Below are 23,211 nucleotides of genomic sequence, written 5' to 3' on the forward strand. Positions count from 1 at the left end.
CCAGATGAATCAAGGCACTCAGGAACCAAAACCCCCTTGACAGTAAATGGGATTTTGGTCACTAAGCACCTAAATCTCTCTTGAAAATTAGATTTTGGCTCCTAAACCACCAAGACATTGCAATGCTGAGTGCAGCAACACTAGGCCTAATTTCCTGTATCATATAGTTTCTACCAAAGACAGGACAGGTGGGTCATCTCAAGGGGAAAGACAACAATATTGTCATTAACTAGTTAACCAGCCATCTAGGTATTTGTATTTTTGTTCGTTCATCAGCACTGTATCAGAACACGAGGGGGAACCCTCAGGGAAGCTCAGGATTTTCCTGTAACTTATCAGATATTCACTTGTATCACAGTAAAGCCTAAAGGGTTCAGTGAGAGGGCCCCAGGGTGCAAGATGACTGCACACACCTGTAGTAAACAAATAGTCACTGCCCAACAGGGCTCATAATCTTAGTTACTGACAAGCTGCAACTAGCGGATGATACAAATGAGTGGAGACTGGTGGGGCGGTCAAAGTAAAAGGAGCCTGTTTGTACTTAGAGTAGCTGTGTGTGTAACATATTGAGCAGCAGGATGGGGGTGTTAAGGAGTTTGGTTCACGTCTATAAAACAGATTGAGACAATAAGTGTGGGAGGAAAGATATTACTAGAAGCTGTCCAGGGAAGTCATGGGGCGAAGGTCAGAGGAACAGGATAGGAGCCATTATTATAATTGTCTAAATCTCAGCCCAATACCTTGACCATAAGGACAATCATTCCTTTGCTGATCATTTCGATTCTGAAGTACAGTTCTCAAACCGGACCGAATCACTCCCGCCCCCGAAGTGGCAGGCATTTCTCATGTAATACACAAAGATGGAGCCAAACCCAATGCATCCATGTTAGATACATTCATTCAGGATTATAATCTTAAAACGGAGATGCTCTACCTGGCTACTGTCCTCATTTGAATTGCGCTTGTGTTTAAACCCACAAGGATTCTAACAGGGGAGATCTGCTTTCTTCCCGATATTTCAGTGGATTATTTTTATGCCTTTCCATTGCTTTGAGACTGAGCTTGTTTTACAACAAACTGGGCTGATATTTGCTGTGTGTCCAATTGGCAACTCCTCACGTTGTCCATATTGCAACACAGCGCCTGCTTCTTAAAGAGCACAGATTGGCTCATTTGTATTTCCACAGATCAGCATCGGTGAGCACAATCTACCAAGGGGTTTAACTCAGAATCACTGTTCCATTCACTAGAATTAGTTCCTATTACTGTGAAACAGATTCAGTGTTGCAGGCTGCCTGGTTCTGGAGAGCCAATAATGGTAACAAAACGCCTAGTAAGAGTTGTTCCTAGTTGCTTTTATGGCGTGATACTGCCTGGGCTGGCAGGCCTAAAATTAGACCAAGCTGCTGTATTTTGACTTGGGGGCATGTGTATCCTCCGCTCCACTCCAGGGCCCAGGCAGAGCACTGGATTTTAAATGTACCCTGCTCCAAGTGCTTCGGAGAGCCGAGGATTTCAATAGCTTTTGAAGTGCTGCAGCAGCAGCAGCTGGCAGAAAGGAGCCTGAGGTGCAGCACAGCTCCTACAGAAGCACCAGCACCTCCTGTGAATCAGTGCGTGGAGCTGGCACACAAGGACCCAGGGTGCATCAGAGCCCTGAAGACGTGAGCTCTACAATCCGACATCTCTGCAAGCAACAAGGAAGCAGCTCAGAGAAGAAAGCATCAGCAATAAATGAAAGCAGCAGCTTCCCTCCCCCTATGGAACTCAGCTGAAGTCCCCAGATACGCAAAGGGAGGGGTGGGACAGCTGTTCTCTCTTCTCCTCCCCATTGAACTTTATATTCCCTTCGCCCTTTCAAAGGGTTCAGTAACACATTAAGCATTCAGCTGGAGAGGAAGCTATGCCCATCGTGGCTTTAGGGATTTTCCCTGCACTATCTGAATGCAAACAGCAGCAGCCTTACACAGGTCCAGTCAACCAGGCAAGAGTCCACAAAGGGAGAGGAGGGAAACCAGACTCTCTTGTAGATGTCCAATGAGGCACACACACAAAAAATCACAGGCCTCTGGAAGTTACCTGGATGAGTTGTACCGAGGTAGGAGTGTTTTGCTACAGGGCTATCCAATTTGCGGTGGGCAGTAAAAGCAGTGGGTTAATAACACTGAAATACTATATATTACAAAAGAAGCTTGGCTACGCTCAAGCTCTTCTTGTAGGCTACATAACACAGAGCTACACCATGGAGGGAGGTTGACTGGAATTAGATGAGAAATGCTTCTCAGTCTAGAGTGGGGGTTACCTAACGAAAGAAACCTTGACTTTAATATAAGCGCTACAGAAAAAGAATTGGAGCAACGGTCCAAAACCATCTTATAAGAAAAATTAGTTTTATTCCTAATTTTTAATTCTGCTGTTTACAAATACGCTTTTATTCTGATAATATAACCTTGCAGCAATAAAAATCACAGCGCAGCTCGCAAAGCAGCTGAACTAACACCCAGAAATACCAGCAGGGAAAACAATGAACAACCACTAGTATTTCTATACATGAGCTATTCTTTTAATGTCACATTTTGACAATTGTAAATGATCTACAGAATGTACGTGGGCAAAAGGCAATAAGTGAGTCTTTTGAAACACTAAATGTATAATAAAACAGCGCATCATTATTAACATTTACATGATTCACATCAAATTGATGACACCCTAAATGTCCTCCTTTTAAAGGATAGAGATTTTCAATAAAATATTACATTTCATTTAATACTCTGGTACAATACTTCATACATTGCAGGAAAAAATAAATGTACGGTCTAGTCCACCTAATAAAGGATCTTTTTCCATTAGCCTTTAGTACTGTAATAAAAAAATCACAATAGTGTCATAAATAACCAGGTCTGCAATTAATTACTTGTTTTGCTATTTTAAAATGAAAAAAAATTAAAAATTAATTTGAAATAATGAAGTTATGAAAAATTGTCCTAGTACCAACTGTTTGACTTATCCCATCCCTACAATGAAAAATGAAACAAGTTTTATAGCTAGGATACAGCTAATGAAGTTGTATTTTTGAACACATATCCCTCAAGAGAAAAAAAGTTTGGTCAATAGAAGAACTAATCAGTCCTAATAAAGGTTACCTGAAATGAAAATGTATGCTATAAAACATTCAGTAAATGAGGGTCTGCAGCAGATTCTTGCTGACATACAATACTGTGCCTTCGGAATTGGTTTCAATTTCCCTTGTGGTATAAAGTCTTTTACAATAGACAATTCAAGACTGCATCCCTTTTCCACTCCATTGTTACAGCAATAGCTTGTAGAATGATGTTAAATTAGTTTTTAAAAACCCACTAAAAATACACGAAACCCAAGTATCCATTTTTCCCCTGTACCACAGAACATTTTTATCTTTTGTTTGATTTGTAATAAAACAACCAATGTTTAAAATAATATTAAAAGAGAAAGACACACTAAGAGTTACCCCTCTGTCGGCTATGTTTGAAAGGCAGCTGGTTTGTAACTTGCAAGATCCCCTCTTTGGTTTTCAGCAGGGCCAGACACTCCAATTAAAAAGAAACAGCTCTCTCTAGCACACAATCTTTTGGAATCTTTTCTAATTTAAAAAAAAAACAAAAAACAAAAAAAAAACATTCATCCATCATCTGCTCCCTAAGATTAACACACATTCTAGACAAATGAGATGACCCCAGTTCCAAGAACAAATAATTACAGAGCTGAGTTCCACAGATTTTAAGTGCTATCTTATGATAGGCAGCTTTATGCTGAATACATCACCATGTTACTGGCTGCAGCCAATACAAGTCAATCTTTAGGACAGGTCACATTAGTGCAGTTCATAAGCTACTGCTTAGAGGATCTTCCTTTGAACTTTAATTTTGGTACAAAGCATTTTTAATTCTGAACATGCACGTCATTTCCTACTGATTTAAAACCTGGCAGCATCCAAGGAAATATAGCACCGCAAAATGCTACACAAAATTTTCAGTTAACAGATATTTAGACTTATTGAATTACTCAATCCAAAAACACAGCTCGGCACTTAAATGATCCCTATTTAAACTTCGCAGAAAAAGCCAACATGATGAAACTGTACACGGAGGCTGGGGAAGGAAGGTGATAAAAAGCAAATATTCTATTTGTGACTGAATTAACACAAGTAGATGAAAACTGACCATCCTTTCACCAAGCCTTAAGAATTTTAGATCTACAGAGGGTACAAATATTATAGATTGTGCTAGAGATAATGACATTAAGACACAAATATTATGGTGAGTTGGTGACAGGAGTTCCAAGACCAGAAGACAAGAGGTATTATAACAAAGTACAAGAGGCAAAGTAATAAAGTTCAGCTTAAAGTTAAGATGCGCCTTCATTCAATTCAGAAAAAACACAAAATGTGAAGCATTTGACTTTGCAAAGCATTCTCAGGGAAAGCTAATGCAATCCCCACATGAATGTAGGGAACACAAATGTTGCACTAATTACATTCCAGGCTTTTGTGTAATTTCCCTGATATGACCAATAATGTAACTTAATTACTCGTGCACCCTTACTGCACATACAGAAATGCAACACAGTGATTACCATTATCTGCATACTCTAAATAAAAATGATGATCATTCCTCAAAACCACCTGGTGGCTTCCCCATAATTCTCAGAACTCCACCAGCAGTGAGAGGAAAGATGCTGCTAAGACACCACTGGTACCTACTCCTCGAGCCCAATCCTGCCATGAGCACACACTCAGCTACTATAGGCTCCAATGGGAGATCCAGATTCAGACAACAGGATAGGGCAAAGTTTCTTTAATGCAGGAAACTGAGAAGTGTTTACAGCCCTTCTTCTGCAGATGAAGAAACCCAGATAACTGTGGCACTACAATAGCATCTCTCACTGCTGGTCTCATTCTGGGAGGATTTTGTTTCAGTAATAACAATCAAAAGTGTTTTTAGAGATAGATGCAGTATTTTTTTTTTATTTAAAACATGGACAGCAAATTGGATGTGGCTCTGAAAGGCACTTTAGGCAGAATGTTAATGAAACTCCTGCCTGATGAAATAGATCAGAACAAGCTGCTGTTGACTGGTGCCTGCGCTGCCCTTTTCACTAAGGCAATTTTAGGTGATAGCTAGTTTCCATGTAGTCCTTTTCCCCAGGCTACCTTCGTTAGTGTAAGGCCTTACTGAGAACCAGAAGGCCCAATAACTGTATTTTTTAAGATGAGGTTCACTTCAGCCTAAGATAACAGCCTGCACAGGGGGTTACTTGTTTCATTGTTTTAATACGATGTCAAGTGTCACTGTGGAGCTTCCTAAAATGTCTCAACTCCACAGGTCAGGTCTCCGGCTTAATAAATGAACACTGAAAAAATAACACAGGCAGCGTCCCCACGGCTGCTAGACAGCTGCCTCTTTTTTTTTTTTTTTTGGACAGAGTGGCTGTAAATTGGTATCTTGGGTACAGGTCATCTAGAGAACGTTCTAGTCTGATGCTAAGGCTACTTTTTGTAGTTACTCAAAAATAGACCATCCAGCAACTCAGCTGAGAAGTAATCAAAGCCATCAGCTGTCACAAAAAACATCTTCATATCAAAGATTAACTGCTCACCCCCGTCAAACTCAGACCAAGTTTGAAATGCACTAGGACTAATTTTATCATGTAGATGACTATTAATGTGGGTGATCCACTGTCTTCAAACAATCAAGAATTGTTCCCATTAGTATTTTATATTTATATAATGGATTTACCCACACCATTGCTTCCCCACTCAAAAAAAAAAATCCCCACAGCTGCTCTGATAAGAAATAATGCTAATAACCAGATTTTGAAACAAAAACGCTATCTGCGCCAGCCTGACAGTTGGCTGGATTCACAATTAAGATTCTACAAAATATCTTTCTACATTGTAGAGAGGATATTCTTTTTATCTGAAAAATGAGCAATTGTAAATCAGGTATTGGAGAGAAAGGCTATCATGATCTTTAGATGGTCTTAAGTTTTGCTTATTATTGAAGGGTTAAACACCATAAATAGAAAGGTACCAAGCCTTCAAAGTTCATTCTTCATGTGAAGCTAGTTCCATCTCTTTCTTGACCTTTTTTAAAAAACAATTTTCACTTCTGGGAAAGGGAAAAAAATTAAAAGCTCGTTAGAAACATATCCTATAATAATTCATCATTCTGAACTTACATGGAAATACTTCATTTTGACACTTAAACAGCAGTGATTGATATTTTAGATCTAAAATATCAGATGGAATTACACACAACTAGAGGCATCCATCAGTTTGAAGAGACATAGTCTGGTCTTCTCCCAACTTTCACGCGGAGTGGCATATCCCATCTTTTCCACGTTCACTTTACAATTGTGAACATGTTCTATCAAAGGGACAGAGACAGGTCGGAAGTCCTTTTTTTAAGCAAAAAAGGAAGAAGATTTACCAACTTCTTAGAGCAGAAGCTGACAGAATCAAGATCTAATTTACTTTTCAACATTTACGCTGTTCACTTTGCATTTCAGATGGCCTGGACAATAAAAAAGCCTAAACTGTTAATTCCTGAAAGGGTCACCATAAGGTAGCTTTGGCCCAAAACATAAGAATGAATCAAAAGGATATAGAAACCTAACTTTAGAATAAAGTTAATTTAAAACGTAAAGTCAAATTGCAATGTTTCCAATTGAGAACTGCAGCACTAGGCTAGTTTATGAGAACCAGAAAGAGTGAAACACATATATTCAATTACATTTGACTGGGGAGCAGGCAAAAAATGATGATCGGTATTCCAATATAGCGCACAACAAAATCCAAGTACTTATCTGAGTGATGGTAAGGGTTTAGTTTAGTGATATTAGATGAAGACCCTTCACTTCCTACTCCAGAGCCTTGGCTCCAATCTGCCCATAGCTGGCAGTGACTGAAAGTCATTCGCATCCAATTGTGACCTGAAGTCAGTTAGTGGTTTCAGTCCTGTTCCTTGCGGACACCTGTCCACATCATACAAACACAGATGGCACTTTTCTGACAGTGTCAGTACAGGCCAAGGATTAGACAGCCTGCTGCCTTGCCTCTTTAGGTGGTCTCCAAGTCCCTAGCGTAGGCCAGGACCAAAGCATACTTGCAAAGCAGCGTGGGCAAGCTTACATTGCAGCTGTCTATGTTGGATCTGTTCCAGAGATAGAATGTTTTAGTCTTCAGGACTATCTATGGAATATCTTCTGTAAGCCCCCAGTTCACATAAATTTAAAGGAAAGAATTCTAATTCCAACACACAGAACTCAGGCCATTCAGAGCAAAGACCAGAGATCAGAGCGAATATTCCATCTTTCTTATGAAGTCAGAAGGCAAACTCCCATTGTAAGTTAAAATTGGTTTTAATAGTTAACTCCCTTCAGGGCTGAGTGGGTGGCAATACATAAGTTAGAGGATTTTAAGATGTGTACTGTTCCCTGGTTGTAGGGACTACTAATTACAGAGCTATTGAAATGTAGACTCCAAAACAGGATATCCTCCAAAAACCCATCAAACAGATCATCAGACCATGATTTATTTAACAAATGCCTAGTTTATGGACCACTTTCCAACTCTGATACGGGTTACAGTCTATTGGGTCAGGGTGGGTGCTGTGTCCTATATATGCCATAATGGCTCTGATTGATTGTGATGACTCTATCTGTCATACAAAGGCCTACATAAATCGCATGCTTGCAGATCCCTGGCCCAGTCACCTCTCTGAAGCAGAGATGTTCTATCACATAAGCATATTAAACCCATATGCTAAAATCTTGTACAAAGTTTTAATTTAACAAAGTTTTAAAGTTCAGTTATTCTCTGAAAGGGGTCTCCATGTACAAATGCCATCACGGACCCCCATATTTATTTTATCACTGACTTCCAGAGCAAACTGGCCCAGTTTACAAGTCCAAAATTATTCAGTGTAATACAAAAGTGGCTGGTGCTGCAGATCTCCCTGAGATCTGAAAGTTTATCTGATTCTTGCTTGCCTCTTACATCTGTGCCGAAAATAGAGATTCTAGTCAGAGGCAGAACAGCATCCACACCACCCTCCCCGACTGTATCAGCTCAGCAATGCTAACATGAGCATAAAATATATTTGGTCAATAGTTCAAAATGAGAGGGTTTTTAATCACTTACAGCACAATCCAGCAATGCTCACTAATACTCTCAGACTCAAAGAGCACCACCGTCTCAATTCTGGAATGTATTTAATCCAAGAATCTTTGCCATAGTGTGAGTTGGTTTAGCAGTTAAAGTTTCAGTCAGATCCTGCAACCCTTGCGATGTGCAATAACCAAAACCAATTTTAACTTACAATGGGAGTCTGCCTTCAAACTTTATAAGCAAGATGGAGTATTAGCTCTGATCTCTAGTCTTTGCTTTGAATGGCCTGACTTCTGTGTGTTGGAATTGGAACTCTTTCCATTAAGATCTGGCTCTGCTGGGTCCAAAATATTACCCTCCTCAATTGGTAAATCAAGCTGCTGTGAAAATGATGTTGAATATTTTAGCTGCTAAACCAACTGACACTATGGCAAAGATTCTTGGCTTATATACATTTCATGATCAAACTGTGATTATGTTAAAACATGCCATGGTGCAATAAAAAAAGCTTTAGGCTAGATCATACTAGAATTTCTAATGTACGTACCTTCCTTTGCATGGAAGTTTCTGTACATCTCATCTGAAGCTTTTCTGCTGCTGCTGCTGCATCAACCCCACGTTTTCATATACTCTAGCACTATCTTCTCTCATTCTAAAATGACAGATTTTTATAGGGGGGAAAAAGTCAGGTTTACTAGAAAATAAATACATATCACATAATTCAATTAAGTTAGCTAACAACTTGCTCAATTCGCTTCAAAACACAGAGCATCTGGATTCAGAATATTGGTGATTTCTGCATGACCCAGTCAATGGGGCAGATTCTGAGACAACTCCACCCCATGCAAGCACTGAAGTTGCCCACTTTAACATCATTATGGTTGTACAGAGTTAAGTCAGCACAAAACCTGGGACAGGATGAAGGCAAGATTACAATAGGGTAATCTTACTGCAATTCTAGTCATCGAGGAGATTAACAAGAAAACCCAACATGGTAGGGAAACAGAATGGCAAAGTATTAACAGATTTTCCTCCACCTTTCCGGACAACTTTCTGAGAATCAGGGGCCTTTTTCTTCACCACTGCATCCCCAAGTATGGAGGTATTAACGTCAGTGTCCTGGCTAAATTCTAACCTACATTCTTTCAACCTACATTTCCCCTATGCTCAGATACCATAGTAATTGTCACCGTAGAAATACAGAAAACAGAAAGATTATTTCAACGGAATTCTTTACTTCCTGTACTAAACTATTGTTAGGCATTACTAATGCATGCTTGCTAAATAGTTCCTCTATTCATTGGTGGCTGCAGGGACCCATGTATAATTTGTGCTCTATGAAGAGAGCAACCAGTATATTTTTCATATCTAAGTGCTTCACACCCAAGATAACCTTTTCATATGTTTTAACGCTGGGATTCTCAACATTTTTCTTTCTGAGTCACTTCCCTCCCCCAACATGCTGTAAAATCTCCACAGCCCTCCTGTGCCACAACAACTAGTTTTCTGGATATAAAAGCCAGGGCCGGCATTGTGGGGTAGCACGCAGGGCAACTGACTGTGGCCCCATGCCACAGGAGTCCCCATGAAGCTAAGCTGCTCAGGCTTTGGCTTCAGCCCCAGGTGCCAGGGCTCTGGCCCCAGGCTTCAGCACCATGTGGTAGGACTTCGACTTTCTTCCCTGGGCACCAGCAAGTCTAACACTAGCCGTTCTTGGCAGACCCTCTGAAACCTGCTCACGGTCCCCCAGAGGGTCCTGAACCCCTGGTTGAGAACCACTGTTTATCACTAAGGCCCCATTTATGTCAAATGAAAAAAATCTGTGCAGGATTGTAAAATTCCATGTGTGGAGACACCAGAAAAAATTAATAAAGGACCCTCAAGTGAAAGTGAGTAGAGAAGGAGAGCAAGAGTTTGCTCAGGAAATTCCTCTTTGTTACATGATTAGAAATAAACTTTTACAAGGAAAACAGTACACAACTAGACTCTCTATTGCCGGATCTGCTTGAATTCACAGGCATTTCGGAACTCACTTGTTACTTTGAGAAACTGCTACTTACTCTGGACAGGCTGGGGTCGGAGTACATGGTGGAAGTGGGCTCTGATCCCCACTTGTCTGGTCCGATAAAGAATATTTAATGTTTGTGTATTCATGCCCTTTCCTCTTACTCTTCTGAAAAAAGGGAACACAAAAATTAAACAGGCTTAGAATTGTCCATAAAAACAGAAACCTACATTTTTAGAAGATAATAGATATAAAGTTCGAGAAATTAAATACAAATTAGCCAAACGTACTTTTTTTTTCCCCCTTCAGAAAAGAGGTTTTTTATTTTATATAAAAAAGTTAAAGCATGAAAGGTTTCACTTCTGTAACTACAACATGCAATCTGGATATTCCGAGAAGTAGAAGTTATCTTTAACTACTGGAAGCTTTTGGTAAAAATCTTCACAGAATACTCGGTCCCTGCACGCCCATCCCCAGTCTCAAACCAGACGTGCCAACTTTGTGAGTTCACACACGTGAACATGAATGTATTTTCTTTATCCAAACCTGGTAAAAAGATCCACCCTTCACTGTACAGTACACAGTGTCAGCCAGTGGGTCTCTTGGGCAAATGGGCATCAAAGTCAAGGTTTAAACGGTCAAATACGAGTGCAAGCCCCGCTCCAAACATTTTCCAAGGTGTATTCTTGAAGTGCTCAGACCAGCAGCACCTAATGATCCAGTCAATCCTATGATTGAGTTTTTCAAAGCACCTTAGGAGACTAGGGGAAGGTCCACACTGAAAAATTACATCCTCATAGCTATGTCCCTCAGGAGCGTGAAAAAATCATACCTGAGACACAAAGCTATGCCAACGTAATCCCTGGTGTAGACAGCAATAGGTCGATGGAAGAATTATTCCCCAGGCCTAGCTACCACCTTCGAGTGGATTAACCACAGTGATGGGAGAACCCTTCCCACTGCTGCCGAGAGTGTCTATGCTGACACACTGCAGCATTTGAAATAAAGACATAGTCTTGGATTCCTAATTCCCATTAAGGCAACTTTGAAAATCTCAGCCTATATTGCTATACGCAGCTGGCACGAGAAATGGGATGTTCCTACCACCTGACAAATCACTTTGCAGGGACCCTACTCAAAAACAATTATTTTGTTGCTGTAACCTTTCAAAAATCAGATTTAAGAGGAATAAAGGTTCAGACCCTGCCCAAATTTAGAATCTGTGAGGTACACACTTCTCACCTGGACACAGCTAGTAAAGGCCAATTTTCTGCTGCAGCCTAAAATTGGATTTTGAATTCTTCTAACTATGCCAATTCAACCAGCAGGCGTATCTTAAGTGTAAAAGCAGCAGAGAAAGAGAATTAAAAAGTCAGCTCTGTTCTTTGAGCTGACTAAACTAGGGAAAACAAACCATGAAGACATAAATCTAAGGCTTTTCTTCCTCTGACTTCGCTAATTCATTATAATTATCCCTACTATTCAGTTAATTATTGCTACCGCATTTCCATTATTCCTAATTAGAAATAATTATTCAAGTTACTTCAGTGTTACAAAAAAAAATAAAAAGTTATTGCTTTCAAGAAGAAAATTAACCAAACAAGTTTACTTTGTAGTTTTCATACATACGGAAGAGACAGGCAGTATTTAACACACTATTAGATTACATGAAGACTCCAGAGGTTCTCAATGCCAAGAGGAAACAGGGAATATTTCTAGAGTAGAGCTGGGCAAACGACTCAACACATTTTCTAAATTAGGGCAAGAATATGATATTGAATTTGCTTCACCCATCAGCTTTTCTTTCCACAACTATTTTTTTGGGAGGGGGAGTTGTTCCACTGGTAGAAAGGATGACAGAAACAGTAAATTTCACCCCCCAAATAAACTGCAAATTGGGGACTGAAGACACTCAGCTGCTTCCTTCATTCTAAAGATGCTCTCAACCCATTACCATCCATTTTTGTTCCTCTCTCTCACTACACATATGGCACCACATCAGGTCATCACAAGGATCACATTAGCTTCCTACAAGAGCTTCAAAGGGCTTTTTAGTCCAAAATTTGAAGCACTATTACTGTACTAGAGTAAAGAAAAGTTTAGAATCCAGTTTAAGTCTCGTTACCGTTTTAGCATAGTAATATATGTTTTACATGACTACAGATTTAATCTGACCATCACAGGAGAGAGAGATTCCTCTGTTCTAGCATTAGACGCTATTGTAACAGTATTAGTTCCATTTATATTGGAAAAACTACACTGGAACTAAAAACAAACGTCAAGAGACAGTAGAGGCAATTTTGTGACGGGCTGCAAGTGAATTGAACAATATATAATATTTGAGGGTAAGAGCTTTGCAGAGAACTCCATGCATTTTCAAACTTCACTGAGCTTTAAGGCAAGGTATGACATACAGTCCTAAAAGAAAAATGTCTGAAGCGCCTGAGAACTCCTGTTCTGCAGGTGGTGGTGATTAGGTGAGTAACAGATGGTGTGAATGGTCTTGGAAGAGAGAGAGAGCGAGAAAGATCAGTAGCTTTAACTATATAATTGTTGCAGCAGTATGGAGAACTGTAGAGGAGAACAGCCCCTGCTGTTCCAGACAAGGCTAAGAATCCAGGGTGGCAGTCATTTAGGGTAAGGATTGAAAGAATGAAAGCGCCAATGAAGAAAAGGACAGAAAAAGAACCACCCTTTCTCCATCACAACACAATACAAACAATCTGCAAAGGCATTTTGGGGCTGCTGGTGCTTTCCAGAGCAAGGAATACCTCCATGCTTCCACTTCAACTAATCCTGAGCTCACCAACGCTCATGCCAATGCAGTCCCTCTGCCTTGTTACGAGGGTCTCTGCTCCAAATGCTCTCTCTTCCTTGGCTATTATGTTGCAATAACATTGGCTCCACTGTTTAAAAGGATTTCTTTCCAAAGACTTAGTCTATGTCCAACATAATCACCTTTTAATCATTAAACGCTTAAAAAGTTTCAACTTCCAAAACAGGTGTTGCTGTGACTGCTGATCAAATACAACTACTACACTTCAAACAGAGATTTAATGGAGAGACTTGAAATAACTCTTAAAATCCATGTTATGCACAATGAAGCACAAGGGAGTCTTCTTTATTAAGACTGAGAGTCTTACTTTTCATTCCTTCCACATCCTAACCTGATCAGTGAAGTTAATGGGAGTTCTGCGTGCACTAGGAATGCAGGACTGGGCCTCAGACGTTGTTGCACCTTCCATGAAAATACTGTAGGTAGGAATGGCGATGGGAGGAATCTTCTCCCCCTCCTAGATGGCTGAAAAACTACCAATAAATGTTCCTACTACTTTAGAATTATCTAAATCCTTCAGTTTCAATAAGTCTTTTAAGATAGTGACTTGAAATAGATCGTAAAGCTCTTTGAACCAATAGTGTAATGGAACAAGCCTTTTCATGATGTATACAATCAACATACAGTAGATATGCCTCAAATAGTCAGACAGCAACAGGGCAATTCTGCTCATTCTCATCACCGCAGCAAGCTCCTAATCAGCATCACTGCACAAAGACCATGGTAGGTTTGGGACTAACATACCTGCTCCTCTTCAATTCTACGCTGTAGCGTTTCAATGTAGTGCTGTACTGCCATGTAAATAAATCTGTACTGTGCTTCTGTCTGAACCATCCCTGACCGCTGCGATCTCACCATCTGAATGGTCTTTGGAACATCAATATCACAATCCACGCCTAGGAGAGACCACCAGTGTTAGTGCAGCAGTGCAACATATGCTTTTTTTTTTTTTTTTTTTTGAGGCTGTCAACTCTTTGGGACAGAGACTCTGTTTTCCTTTGTGAATATAAAACACATAGCACATTTCGGTGCTACTGTAATTATGATTTGGTGTGGAAACCTGAGCTGGAGACTCTTGCTTAGCCATTTGTACATAAACTTGCAGTACTGTAAAGATGAGATGCCAAGCTGTTCTGGAGGACAAAAGAACCATCACTTTGCATTACCTTAACAGACTTCAAATGAAGTCACATCCAGTCATCAACCGAAAATGTTCATCATAATACAGAGGCACTAAGGTAGATACTTGGAACTTAAAAAAAAAAAAAAAAAGTCCACCAGACCATAACTCTGAAAGGAGATACGTGATGAGCAGTCTTCTGATCAGGAAAGACCTTATACCAGTCTAGTGTTAACTTTATGTTGAGTTATATAAAAGATAGTAACATGGCATTGTCTGTCCACTATAATTTAGAGGACCTCACAACTTGTCCTTGCAAATAGGAAACCAAGATTATTAAAATGCTTTGGACAGCAAAGATGGCAAATGGTAGGTACAAATGGATAGTCATAGAATAAAGGTGTTGGCAAAAAGCAGGTATGCTAGCAAAAAAATATGGAATTTACAAAATCACTGTAGGTCAGATGCAAAATCCTCATTCCGGGCTTTGGCCCTGTGATTCCCTTTGAAGTCAATGGGAGCACATCTTAAAGGATGTGATTTCTGCCAGGCACAAACATACACTTTGCAACTTCTTCCTGATCTTCACCAATTGTCTCCTTCTCACAGATCACATAATGGCACTTTTACAGCACTTGTGAAGAAACTAAACTGGGGACCTACCTTTTTCTCGGATTATGTCAATAAGAATATCAATCACAATAAAAGTTCCTGTTCGTCCAATCCCAGCACTGTCAAAAAAAAAAAATAATAATAATAATAAGGAAGTGATTATGGTTTCCGTTCTGAATAGGCAATAAAGTCAGAGTAATAAGTGTCCAATATAAAGATGTACTGGACTTCCAGACAGTATTATCAAGCAAAAGCTAGGAGATAAGTTGCATTATTGTACCTGCAATGCACCACAACAGGTCCTGAATCAGCAATGCTTTCTTGCTTGTGGTGGACCTCCTCTAAAAAGTCCAGGACACCACCAGGATCACTGGGTACTCCATGATCGGGCCAGGTTCTGAAGTGATATTGCCAGACTGTTCTCTCAGTGTTCCCCTGAAAGAGAGCCACCAAAAAATTAAATATATCCAGAGAAACCCAACCAAAAGCGTCCATGTACTCAGGATGAATCAGACTTGGTTTAAAAAAGGAACACACAATGGCCTTCTTAACACCAGCAAAAACTAAAAAGGCCATGCATGCCTCTTGATTACAGTAACCTTCTCTCTAACCTCCCCAGCACTCACACTGCTCCCTTCCACTCCAAATGAACACAGCCTCCAAGACAGTTCTTCGTGGCCTGGCAATCTGACCATGCCATCTGCTTCCTTGAATCCCTTTATGGCTCCCTGCTTCTCTATTGCATCAATCTCTAGCTTCCTGTCCTCACCTTCAGGATGCTGCATGACTCCGTCCCTGACCTAGACCCTAACCTGACTTCAGTGGGATGATCTGCGTGCTTTCCTACTTGCTGAATCAGGGTCTTAGTCTCTTACCATATTGTGCTCTCCTCCCACCAGCACCCACCGATCATGGTCTTACTCTGAGTGACATCAGCCTAAGCAACCGGTTTGTTTGCTTTATCCCTCAGCAGTTTTTGCACCTTTTTCCACACACTTGCCTCCACACAGAATGCTCTGCCTGAACTGGTTTGCCAACCTAATACCCTCCCATCATTCAAACCCCTCCTTCAAGAGTCACTTCTAACACCTTCAAGTAGAGTCAGTTTCCTTTTCATTCATACACAAGTCAAGCATGCCATGCACATGCCTTTGCTGAGTAATCACATACAGTACCCAAGGCTCTCTCCTCCCTCACTGCCACCCCATTGGTATGCTGCTCTTTCTGTCACAGACTAAGCTCTTTAGGGCAGCGACTCTGTGCTATATACACTCACACTTAGCATACTTTTGCATACTGCAGAATAAATAAGAAAAATAAAACAGTAAAACAATTAAACCTGGCAATATGGCAGTAGTGAATTGCTCTGGTACTGCCGAACAGGGAGGCTCCCACATCAGGAGCAGACTAACAACAGACATGACATAGGTACCTTAAGAATGAAGGTGATGCAAGGCACTCAGATACTATAGTGAAGGGGCACATGTGAGCACCTAAATAGATTGAAGGATGGTTTGGTTTGCACTTAAGGGCAAGACCACCTTAACTTCAGGTCTCCCAATAAATCTACAGAGACACATTCTCGGCTGAAGTGCTTAAATAATGCCTACAAGAATGTGGAAAATAAAGACATTATCCCAAGCTCAAAAGACCAAATTCTTTGACTTAGGACTCGAGCCTCAAAGTGCAGGATAGGGACTTAATTTATTAAAACTAAAAGCCTGTTCCTGGACTCTCTCTTTGTGGCCAATAGAAGGTTTAGTCCTTTCAGCAATTATTTTTGCAGCCTAAATTAAAAGATGAATATTTGTTAGAAACTCTAAAAGGACTAACCAAAAACAGCAAAAAAGAAAAGCTACTGACATACTTACCTGACCAACTTTAGAAAGTTTCAGTTCTCTTAGCGTATAGTCATGAGCTGCACTTTCCTTAACATTCCTAACACGCATAACCCCGTATTCCTTTAATGCATATTCATCAGGCCAGTATTTGACACACTTACTCTGGAAGACAGAGGAAAAAAAAAGCAGTTACTATCCGATTTCATGGTCTATATAAATACCCAGTTCACACAGTCATTAGCATGGTGCAGATTGGCTAAGACTAGCTTAACAGGCAAAGCTAGGTTTGCCTGTGTTACCCAATGTCCATTCAAGGTGGATATTTCTTTTTCCTGTGCAAGATGAGGGAGAAAAGAGAATGTAAGGAAGCTCGGAGGATCCAAGACAATAAGGATAAATTGGGGGAGGGGGATTTGCTTTCCAGCAGCATTCCTGATGTTGTTAGCTTCAGTAGATTACAAAAAAAAAACAAAATAAAAACACCCACATCACAGTGACAGCGAAGAGGAAAGCCTAGAAGCATATGACACACTCACCTCGGAAGTAGTTTTAATACATGGAGAACTTCAAGACGAATGCATTAACCTCACAAGTAGCTCTAAAACCTAATATTTAAAGCTATAAATATTAGTCAAAGAAACTGGCCATTTTTAGTATAGAAGCGTCTTGTAAGAAATTTGCCCTTTGCCTCATCTAGAAATCAGAGCACATGGGCTCTTCGGGTCATCCATCCAGCAATGAGGAATTGTTCTCCATGTGGTGCAGAATGCTATTTAAGCCTGGTTCAGAGTGCTCCACTTCCCTTGGAAGACTTCTATAGTGTGTGATGATATATTCTGTATAACAAGGAACAAGTCCTCCAGAACCAAGTGAAAACAGTAAAAGGGAATAGCTAGATACAATGATTCTTGAGAACCTCAGAATGCAAGCCTAGTCCAGGTACTGTAAGGATGAACAATCTGTAGTAGATATAGGGACAGATTTTCTAGCAATATCAAATGCAGACCACCCACAGACTACTAGAGGGAACAAGTTCCCCATAAATGTGCATCTGAAGGTCAATAATTTCGCTGCCAAAACTCAACAGCAGATAGAAATGATAACAGCAGAAAGGACCTCGCTGCCAACATGAGAAGATATTTTGCTAGATGAGGGATGTATGCATACTCATTTGCCAGGATGCTTTGGATCTAAGCTTCTGTTTGTTTGTATTTTCTGCAAAAAGCACAAGCTGCACTGAAACCCACATCTTGTATTTAAGTAGACAGAGACAACAATTTGCTGTTTTAATGCATGATATTGAACAAGGAAGCATCTGCTGGCATAAAGAGTCTCAACAGTAATGTGTAATACTAAGAGTCATCAGTATGGGAATGGGGACGCATTGTACATCAGCTCAGTGGATCCCTTCCAAGACTGCATTATTTTAATTTGAGAGAGACAAGATGGAGACAATTATTGAAAGAGAGAGAATTATTTTAATTTGTAATGATGTACTTTAGTTTGCTTTGCCTACTGCATATTTTGCAGTCTGAAGAGTCCTAGATAGATCTGAGACAGTTTCAGGATCTCCTACTGCCTGAAGCAAACTGTTCCTAAAGTCATCCTCTCTGGGAAAGATGCTTCCCTCTACCTCCTGCAGATCAAAAAGCACGTTGGCCTGGGGTGTAAAAGCTTTCATATCCAACCAGGTCAGCAATCAGTGCCTACTGAAGAGAAAAGGCTGAAGTGTATCTCAAAAACACTTGGCACATGCTGCAGTACTTTACACTGATTCAGTAATCGGAGCGTTAAAGGGCTATGTCATTAGTATGGACAGCAGACTGGCACAATTTAGAGAGAAGTGCCAAGAAACTTGGGGAATGTGCAGCAGAAATGTTGACTTGTGGAACAAGGAGTGAAGCCTCTGCAAAACAGCTATGGCTAGTGCATCAGCCACATCTAGCAATCCTTTACGAAAAGCATAGATCAAAAACTGAAAGTCAAGATAAGCCTGGCCCACTTTATCAAACATCACAGAAGTTATAGGATCCTGAGGGTGCTCTGAAGCGTGACTCCTTTGAAATCACCCAAAATCTCTTCATTTTGTTCCAGGAGTGAGGAAGCCGAAGCACAGCTCCTTCCAATGAGCCAGCTGGTCTTTCTTCACTGCACTGTGAACAGAGGGAACCTGTCACACCAAGCCAGCCAGGGAGAGGTCTCGGTTTGGTTCCGTTTGTTTTTTCTTTGTTAATTAAAGGCAGGCAGGATTTTAACAACTCAGAAGTCAAAACTAATTGCTAACCAACCACCCTGCTGATGGTAGGCTGGAGACTTTAAGGTGGGAGGAAATGCCAACAAAAGCTACAAATATCCAACTTCTATACTAAGTTTATTAAAATTCCTCATTACATATGGTCAAGCAAAGGAAAAAACATTGTCAATTATTTGTTACATAACAGAGCACGAGCTATCTTCTTACTCCACCTTCTTCCAGGCCCTCATCATACTGACTGGAAGGATATTTTCTTTTTACTGAAGACATGATGTGTAAGATTCAAACACGAAGTATTATATTCACAAAGAGACAGATGAAAGAACACAGAAAAGACACAGAAACTAAGAGAACAAGTACAGACCATCAGCAACTGTTTGCAAAAATCCAACACAAAGGACTCCTGAGAGAGAAAACCAGGCTGCACACAAGCAATGGAATACTATTGTTGCCCCTCTGTCAAGATTTGTGAGCCATTTCTCTTTCTTCTGTTTCCCCTCCTCGATACACTCACCCGACAAGTTTAGGATCCAGAAACAGAGTAACAGCCCCAGATTGCAGGAGGGGGAACAAATGAGATCTCTCTGCATTTCAAGAAACAAGACAAGGTTCTGGGATACATAACTGTAAAAGTTCTCTCTTTCAAAGTAATAAACATGCTGGTATTGCCAGAGCAGTTCACTAGAGACTCACAGGTCACTAGGGTTGAGTGAGTACCTGTGCTCATGCAGAACATGGCTCGAGACTGCACTTGGAGGCAGACAACAGGATGTTAGAAATAAAAGTCCTAAATCACTCCTGCTTCGGGGAGTCTCATCTGGATGCAGTTACAATCCAAATGACTAGCTCATTGTACAAGCCCAAAGAGTTTTATCAATACCAAGTCTGGAAAGTAGCGAAAATAAAGAAGGAAGAAGAGAAACACATTCTGGTAGTCTCATAAATGCTACTCAGGCTAGCATGAATGCGTGGCAGAAAATTTCACTTAACATTGTCGAAATTTCTAGTTAATGATTGGTGCACGCCAATAAGTTTATTTTCATAGTAATAACCGCCTTCTCCCCTCCCCCCCAACCTACAAATGGAATCCACAAAGGCTTTGCAATTAATAGAGTTTGGGCTTGATACCAATAAAACAGCAACATTTTCGTTTCAAGCACACGGCATTAACTCCCTTAAAGTGCACAGTGTGCCAGCCTGGCTGCACTAGTTCCTTCACTGTTCCCCCCAAGTAATTTTGCAGTAAGTAAATTCATGTAAGGCAGCTGTAACTTAGTCAGCCTTTATTAAACAAGAGCCTGATCCTGTGAGATGAGTGTGCCCTTGATTCCAATCGCTATCAGTGAGAGGAGAGGGCACTCTGCATCTTGCAGATCAGGGCCCGAGTCTCCAATGGGAGTTGTGGCTGACTTGCAAGCTTAAAATTGGTGATATTGTGCAATGTGACTGAAATCTGGTTAGTCCTTACTTGTGTTGAAACTTAATGACTTTTACTGGGGCCCACCTGAGGTTCCAATTTACCTTTCCTCTTTCGACTTCTTTTGTTGTCATAACGATAACACGAGAGTTCTCCTGGAATACCATTCTCCAGAAGTCATTCACTGTGTTCTGTAGGCAGCCTTGAGTAGCAATGTAACTTTTTTTTGGCTTTGAATTGTTGCACTTAGTTTCAAATTCAGGCTAGAAGTCAAAACAAATATCAATGAATGATGTGATTGTAAAATGACTTTAATTTGTTTTTAGGAGGGAATACAATGGCAAGCATGCTCTGTGCCGGTGACAGATTGAAGGAGGCAATAACACACTTACCATAATAATATTAGCATTGATATAATCTGAAACTGGCTCATTTGGATCTCCGTCATGTAGAACAACTCTGGTATGATCAACTAGAGGAAGGTAAGTAAATAGCATGTTAAAGTGCTGCATTCTGTGACTGCTAACTAGCCAACTTGTAATTGGTTCCTTAGTACCAAACAAACTGCATGAAGGTCAAGTTTTGCATGTACTTGACTACTTACCATTTCTAATAGCTAAGAAAATGGCCAGATGACTCAACCTTTCCTCTCTCCCTGCTCCCTAGGACAATTGCAAATTTCCGAAGAAATTAAAATCAAACATCAAGTTGTTTGTGTTTTCTTATTTAGTCAGTGCTTCATATTTGCAATTAATCTGAATATGAGATATATAAAAAGTATATATAATTATTCTATCCTGTACCCCTACAGCACAAAATAATCCTCTTAAACTGATTGAGCACTAGTGCTGACCATTAAACAACAGTTTAGCTTGTTGGTGTTTTAATAGAACAGCACTGTACTACTGGCCAATAATGATTAGCTTCCCATGGAAAGGATCCGTGAGTGTACCAGCCCAATGTTAACAGCGAAACAAGAAAAAAAGTGAATACTACTTACAAGGCAAAATGTTTTTGTATCTATTTTTGTTTTTGCTTTCTTGCCGTTGACCCTCTTTACGACTATACAGAAGTTTGCATTCTTGCTGTTGTAAAGTCTAGATGAAAAGGGCACAAACAACTGGCTTTACTAAAACTTGCACCACACTGGGAATGACGATATAGAGCACGCATAGTGGTGGCTCTCAAGAAAAATCTGACATTTGACTACCATACTAGACATCATTAGAAAAATGAAATCTCATGCACCAGCATTCAAGTTGGTTTGATAAGGTTGGTTCAACGGGTTAAACACATTGAATTGGGAAATTCAAAACTGCAGAGTTATTAGAAATAATATGTGATGACTTTGAAGGCAAAAGCTTATGTCTGGAATCCAAACTTTTATAAGTCAAGTAACCACTGCATCAGTAAGTTTCCATTTTATTGCTTTGGGGCAGATATCTGCATATACAGGTTGGTCTTTTTTAAATCCAACTTCCTACGGAACTTTATATTCAGAAGCATTATTTGGTTACATAAACCTGGCATAAAATTATTTGTTGGGTTTTTTTTTTAAATGCAGGAGTTTGGCAGTGTGAAGGAAACCCAAACAAGCCAACTGCAAAATGAAAGCAAAAGCCTGAACGTGAACACGCTGAACTGTAGGTCAGATCCTCCAAGTGTTAAATCTTCTGGCAAGCATTAAAACAGGATCACCTCAAGTCTAATTCCTAAAATCCACTATTTAGTAGTAACATGTTACAAAGAATTCAGGAATGAAGGGAGTCTGCCCACATGTGGCCATTCAGCATTGAAACAATTAGGTAAAGAGACCTCCCAAAGCATACTCATTGGATCATCACACGAAGCAAGAAGCTGGGCTGGGATTTTCCAATCGCTTTAACCAGAGAATCGCAAATGTTTTTCCAAGTGGTAACTAAGCTTTATAACACACCAGTGACATAATTATGCCCATTTTGCAGATGGAAAGAACAGGCTGAGAACAATTTAAAGGGCTTGCCCAAAGTCACAGGCACTGGCAAAGCCCAGAAGATAATCCAGGAATCTCAATTTAAAGTCCCCAGCTAACACACAGCTAGCTATTGTTTCCTAGACAGTGACACACACAAGAGTAGGAAACATGGTCTAGGGGACTGAGCAGAGAAATGGGACTCAAGGAGCACCAAGTTCTAACCCAGTCTCTGATATGGACTCAATGGGGGACACAGAGAAAGTCTTTTAGCATCTCTCTCCATCTTGAGAAGTACGGGGCAAACCCTACTGCCTCAAAGAGAGCTGAGAGTACCAATCAATTTTCACACTGCTTTGAAGGGGAAGAGCCAATACAATTAAAGCAACCAAAAGAGGACCCCCCCCCCAATGACGTGAAAAAGGAATGGAGCATTTTGCCCAGATGATACTAGATTTTTGCTAGAGTAGCTGCCTACATTAAAGAAGGAAATTAAACAGAGTGGATTAAGGAGTGGAGGTCCTCAAGGAGAAAGGGTGAGGATGAGGAGAAGAAAAGAAGCCAAGCAGAGTTTCTGCCAAGTAGGTCTGAAGAACAGAGCCACAGATCATTGGGGGTTGGTCTGAACCCACCTTGTAAGATTTAAACTAAACATAAAGATACTTGCTTATATTTCTCCCAGCTGCTGAGTTCAAGGGAGGAGAGAAAGTCTGCTTAGCAGCCTGGTACTACTTTTAATGCTGCTAATAATTAACTATTAGAGAGACAAAGTGGGCGACATTTTTATTGGATCAACTTCCATTGGTGAAAAGACAAGCTTTTGAGCTACACAGAATTCTTCTTCAGATATTACCTCACCCACCTTGTCCCTCCAATATCCTGAGACCAACACAGCTATAACCACACTGCAAACAACAATTAACTTTGGTAACCATTTGAGCACTCTATAAAGACAGTGTGACACTTTGTGGTCTGGACTTCTCTACCTGAACTGGATTCCTTTGGGCCTTATTTGGCTTTCTTCCTCCA

At 40.3% G+C, this 23,211-nt stretch overlaps 1 protein-coding gene across 2 annotated transcripts in view; it reads right to left on the reverse strand.

Moving 5' to 3' along the window:
• Positions 1-2,541: 2,541 nt before the first annotated feature.
• Positions 2,542-23,211, reverse strand: part of PTPN11 (protein tyrosine phosphatase non-receptor type 11) — a 43,269-nt gene continuing 22,599 nt past the window's right edge. The window contains exons 7-16 of one of the 2 annotated variants that reach the window (XM_030582324.1): positions 21,232-21,328; positions 20,624-20,703; positions 20,336-20,494; positions 16,591-16,722; positions 15,000-15,154; positions 14,771-14,838; positions 13,732-13,883; positions 10,207-10,319; positions 8,694-8,798; positions 2,542-6,146 (exon numbers count right to left, since the gene is read on the reverse strand). In XM_030582324.1, the coding sequence (XP_030438184.1) occupies positions 8,723-8,798; positions 10,207-10,319; positions 13,732-13,883; positions 14,771-14,838; positions 15,000-15,154; positions 16,591-16,722; positions 20,336-20,494; positions 20,624-20,703; positions 21,232-21,328 (1,032 nt within the window). In that variant the 3' untranslated portion in view covers positions 2,542-6,146; positions 8,694-8,722. The remainder of the gene's footprint in view (positions 6,147-8,693; positions 8,799-10,206; positions 10,320-13,731; positions 13,884-14,770; positions 14,839-14,999; positions 15,155-16,590; positions 16,723-20,335; positions 20,495-20,623; positions 20,704-21,231; positions 21,329-23,211) is intronic. The other variant, XM_030582325.1, reaches the window with a different exon arrangement.

Source organism: Gopherus evgoodei, chromosome 13 (genome assembly GCF_007399415.2).
Source record: "Gopherus evgoodei ecotype Sinaloan lineage chromosome 13, rGopEvg1_v1.p, whole genome shotgun sequence".
In the NCBI taxonomy this organism is placed as follows: domain Eukaryota; kingdom Metazoa; phylum Chordata; order Testudines; family Testudinidae; genus Gopherus; species Gopherus evgoodei.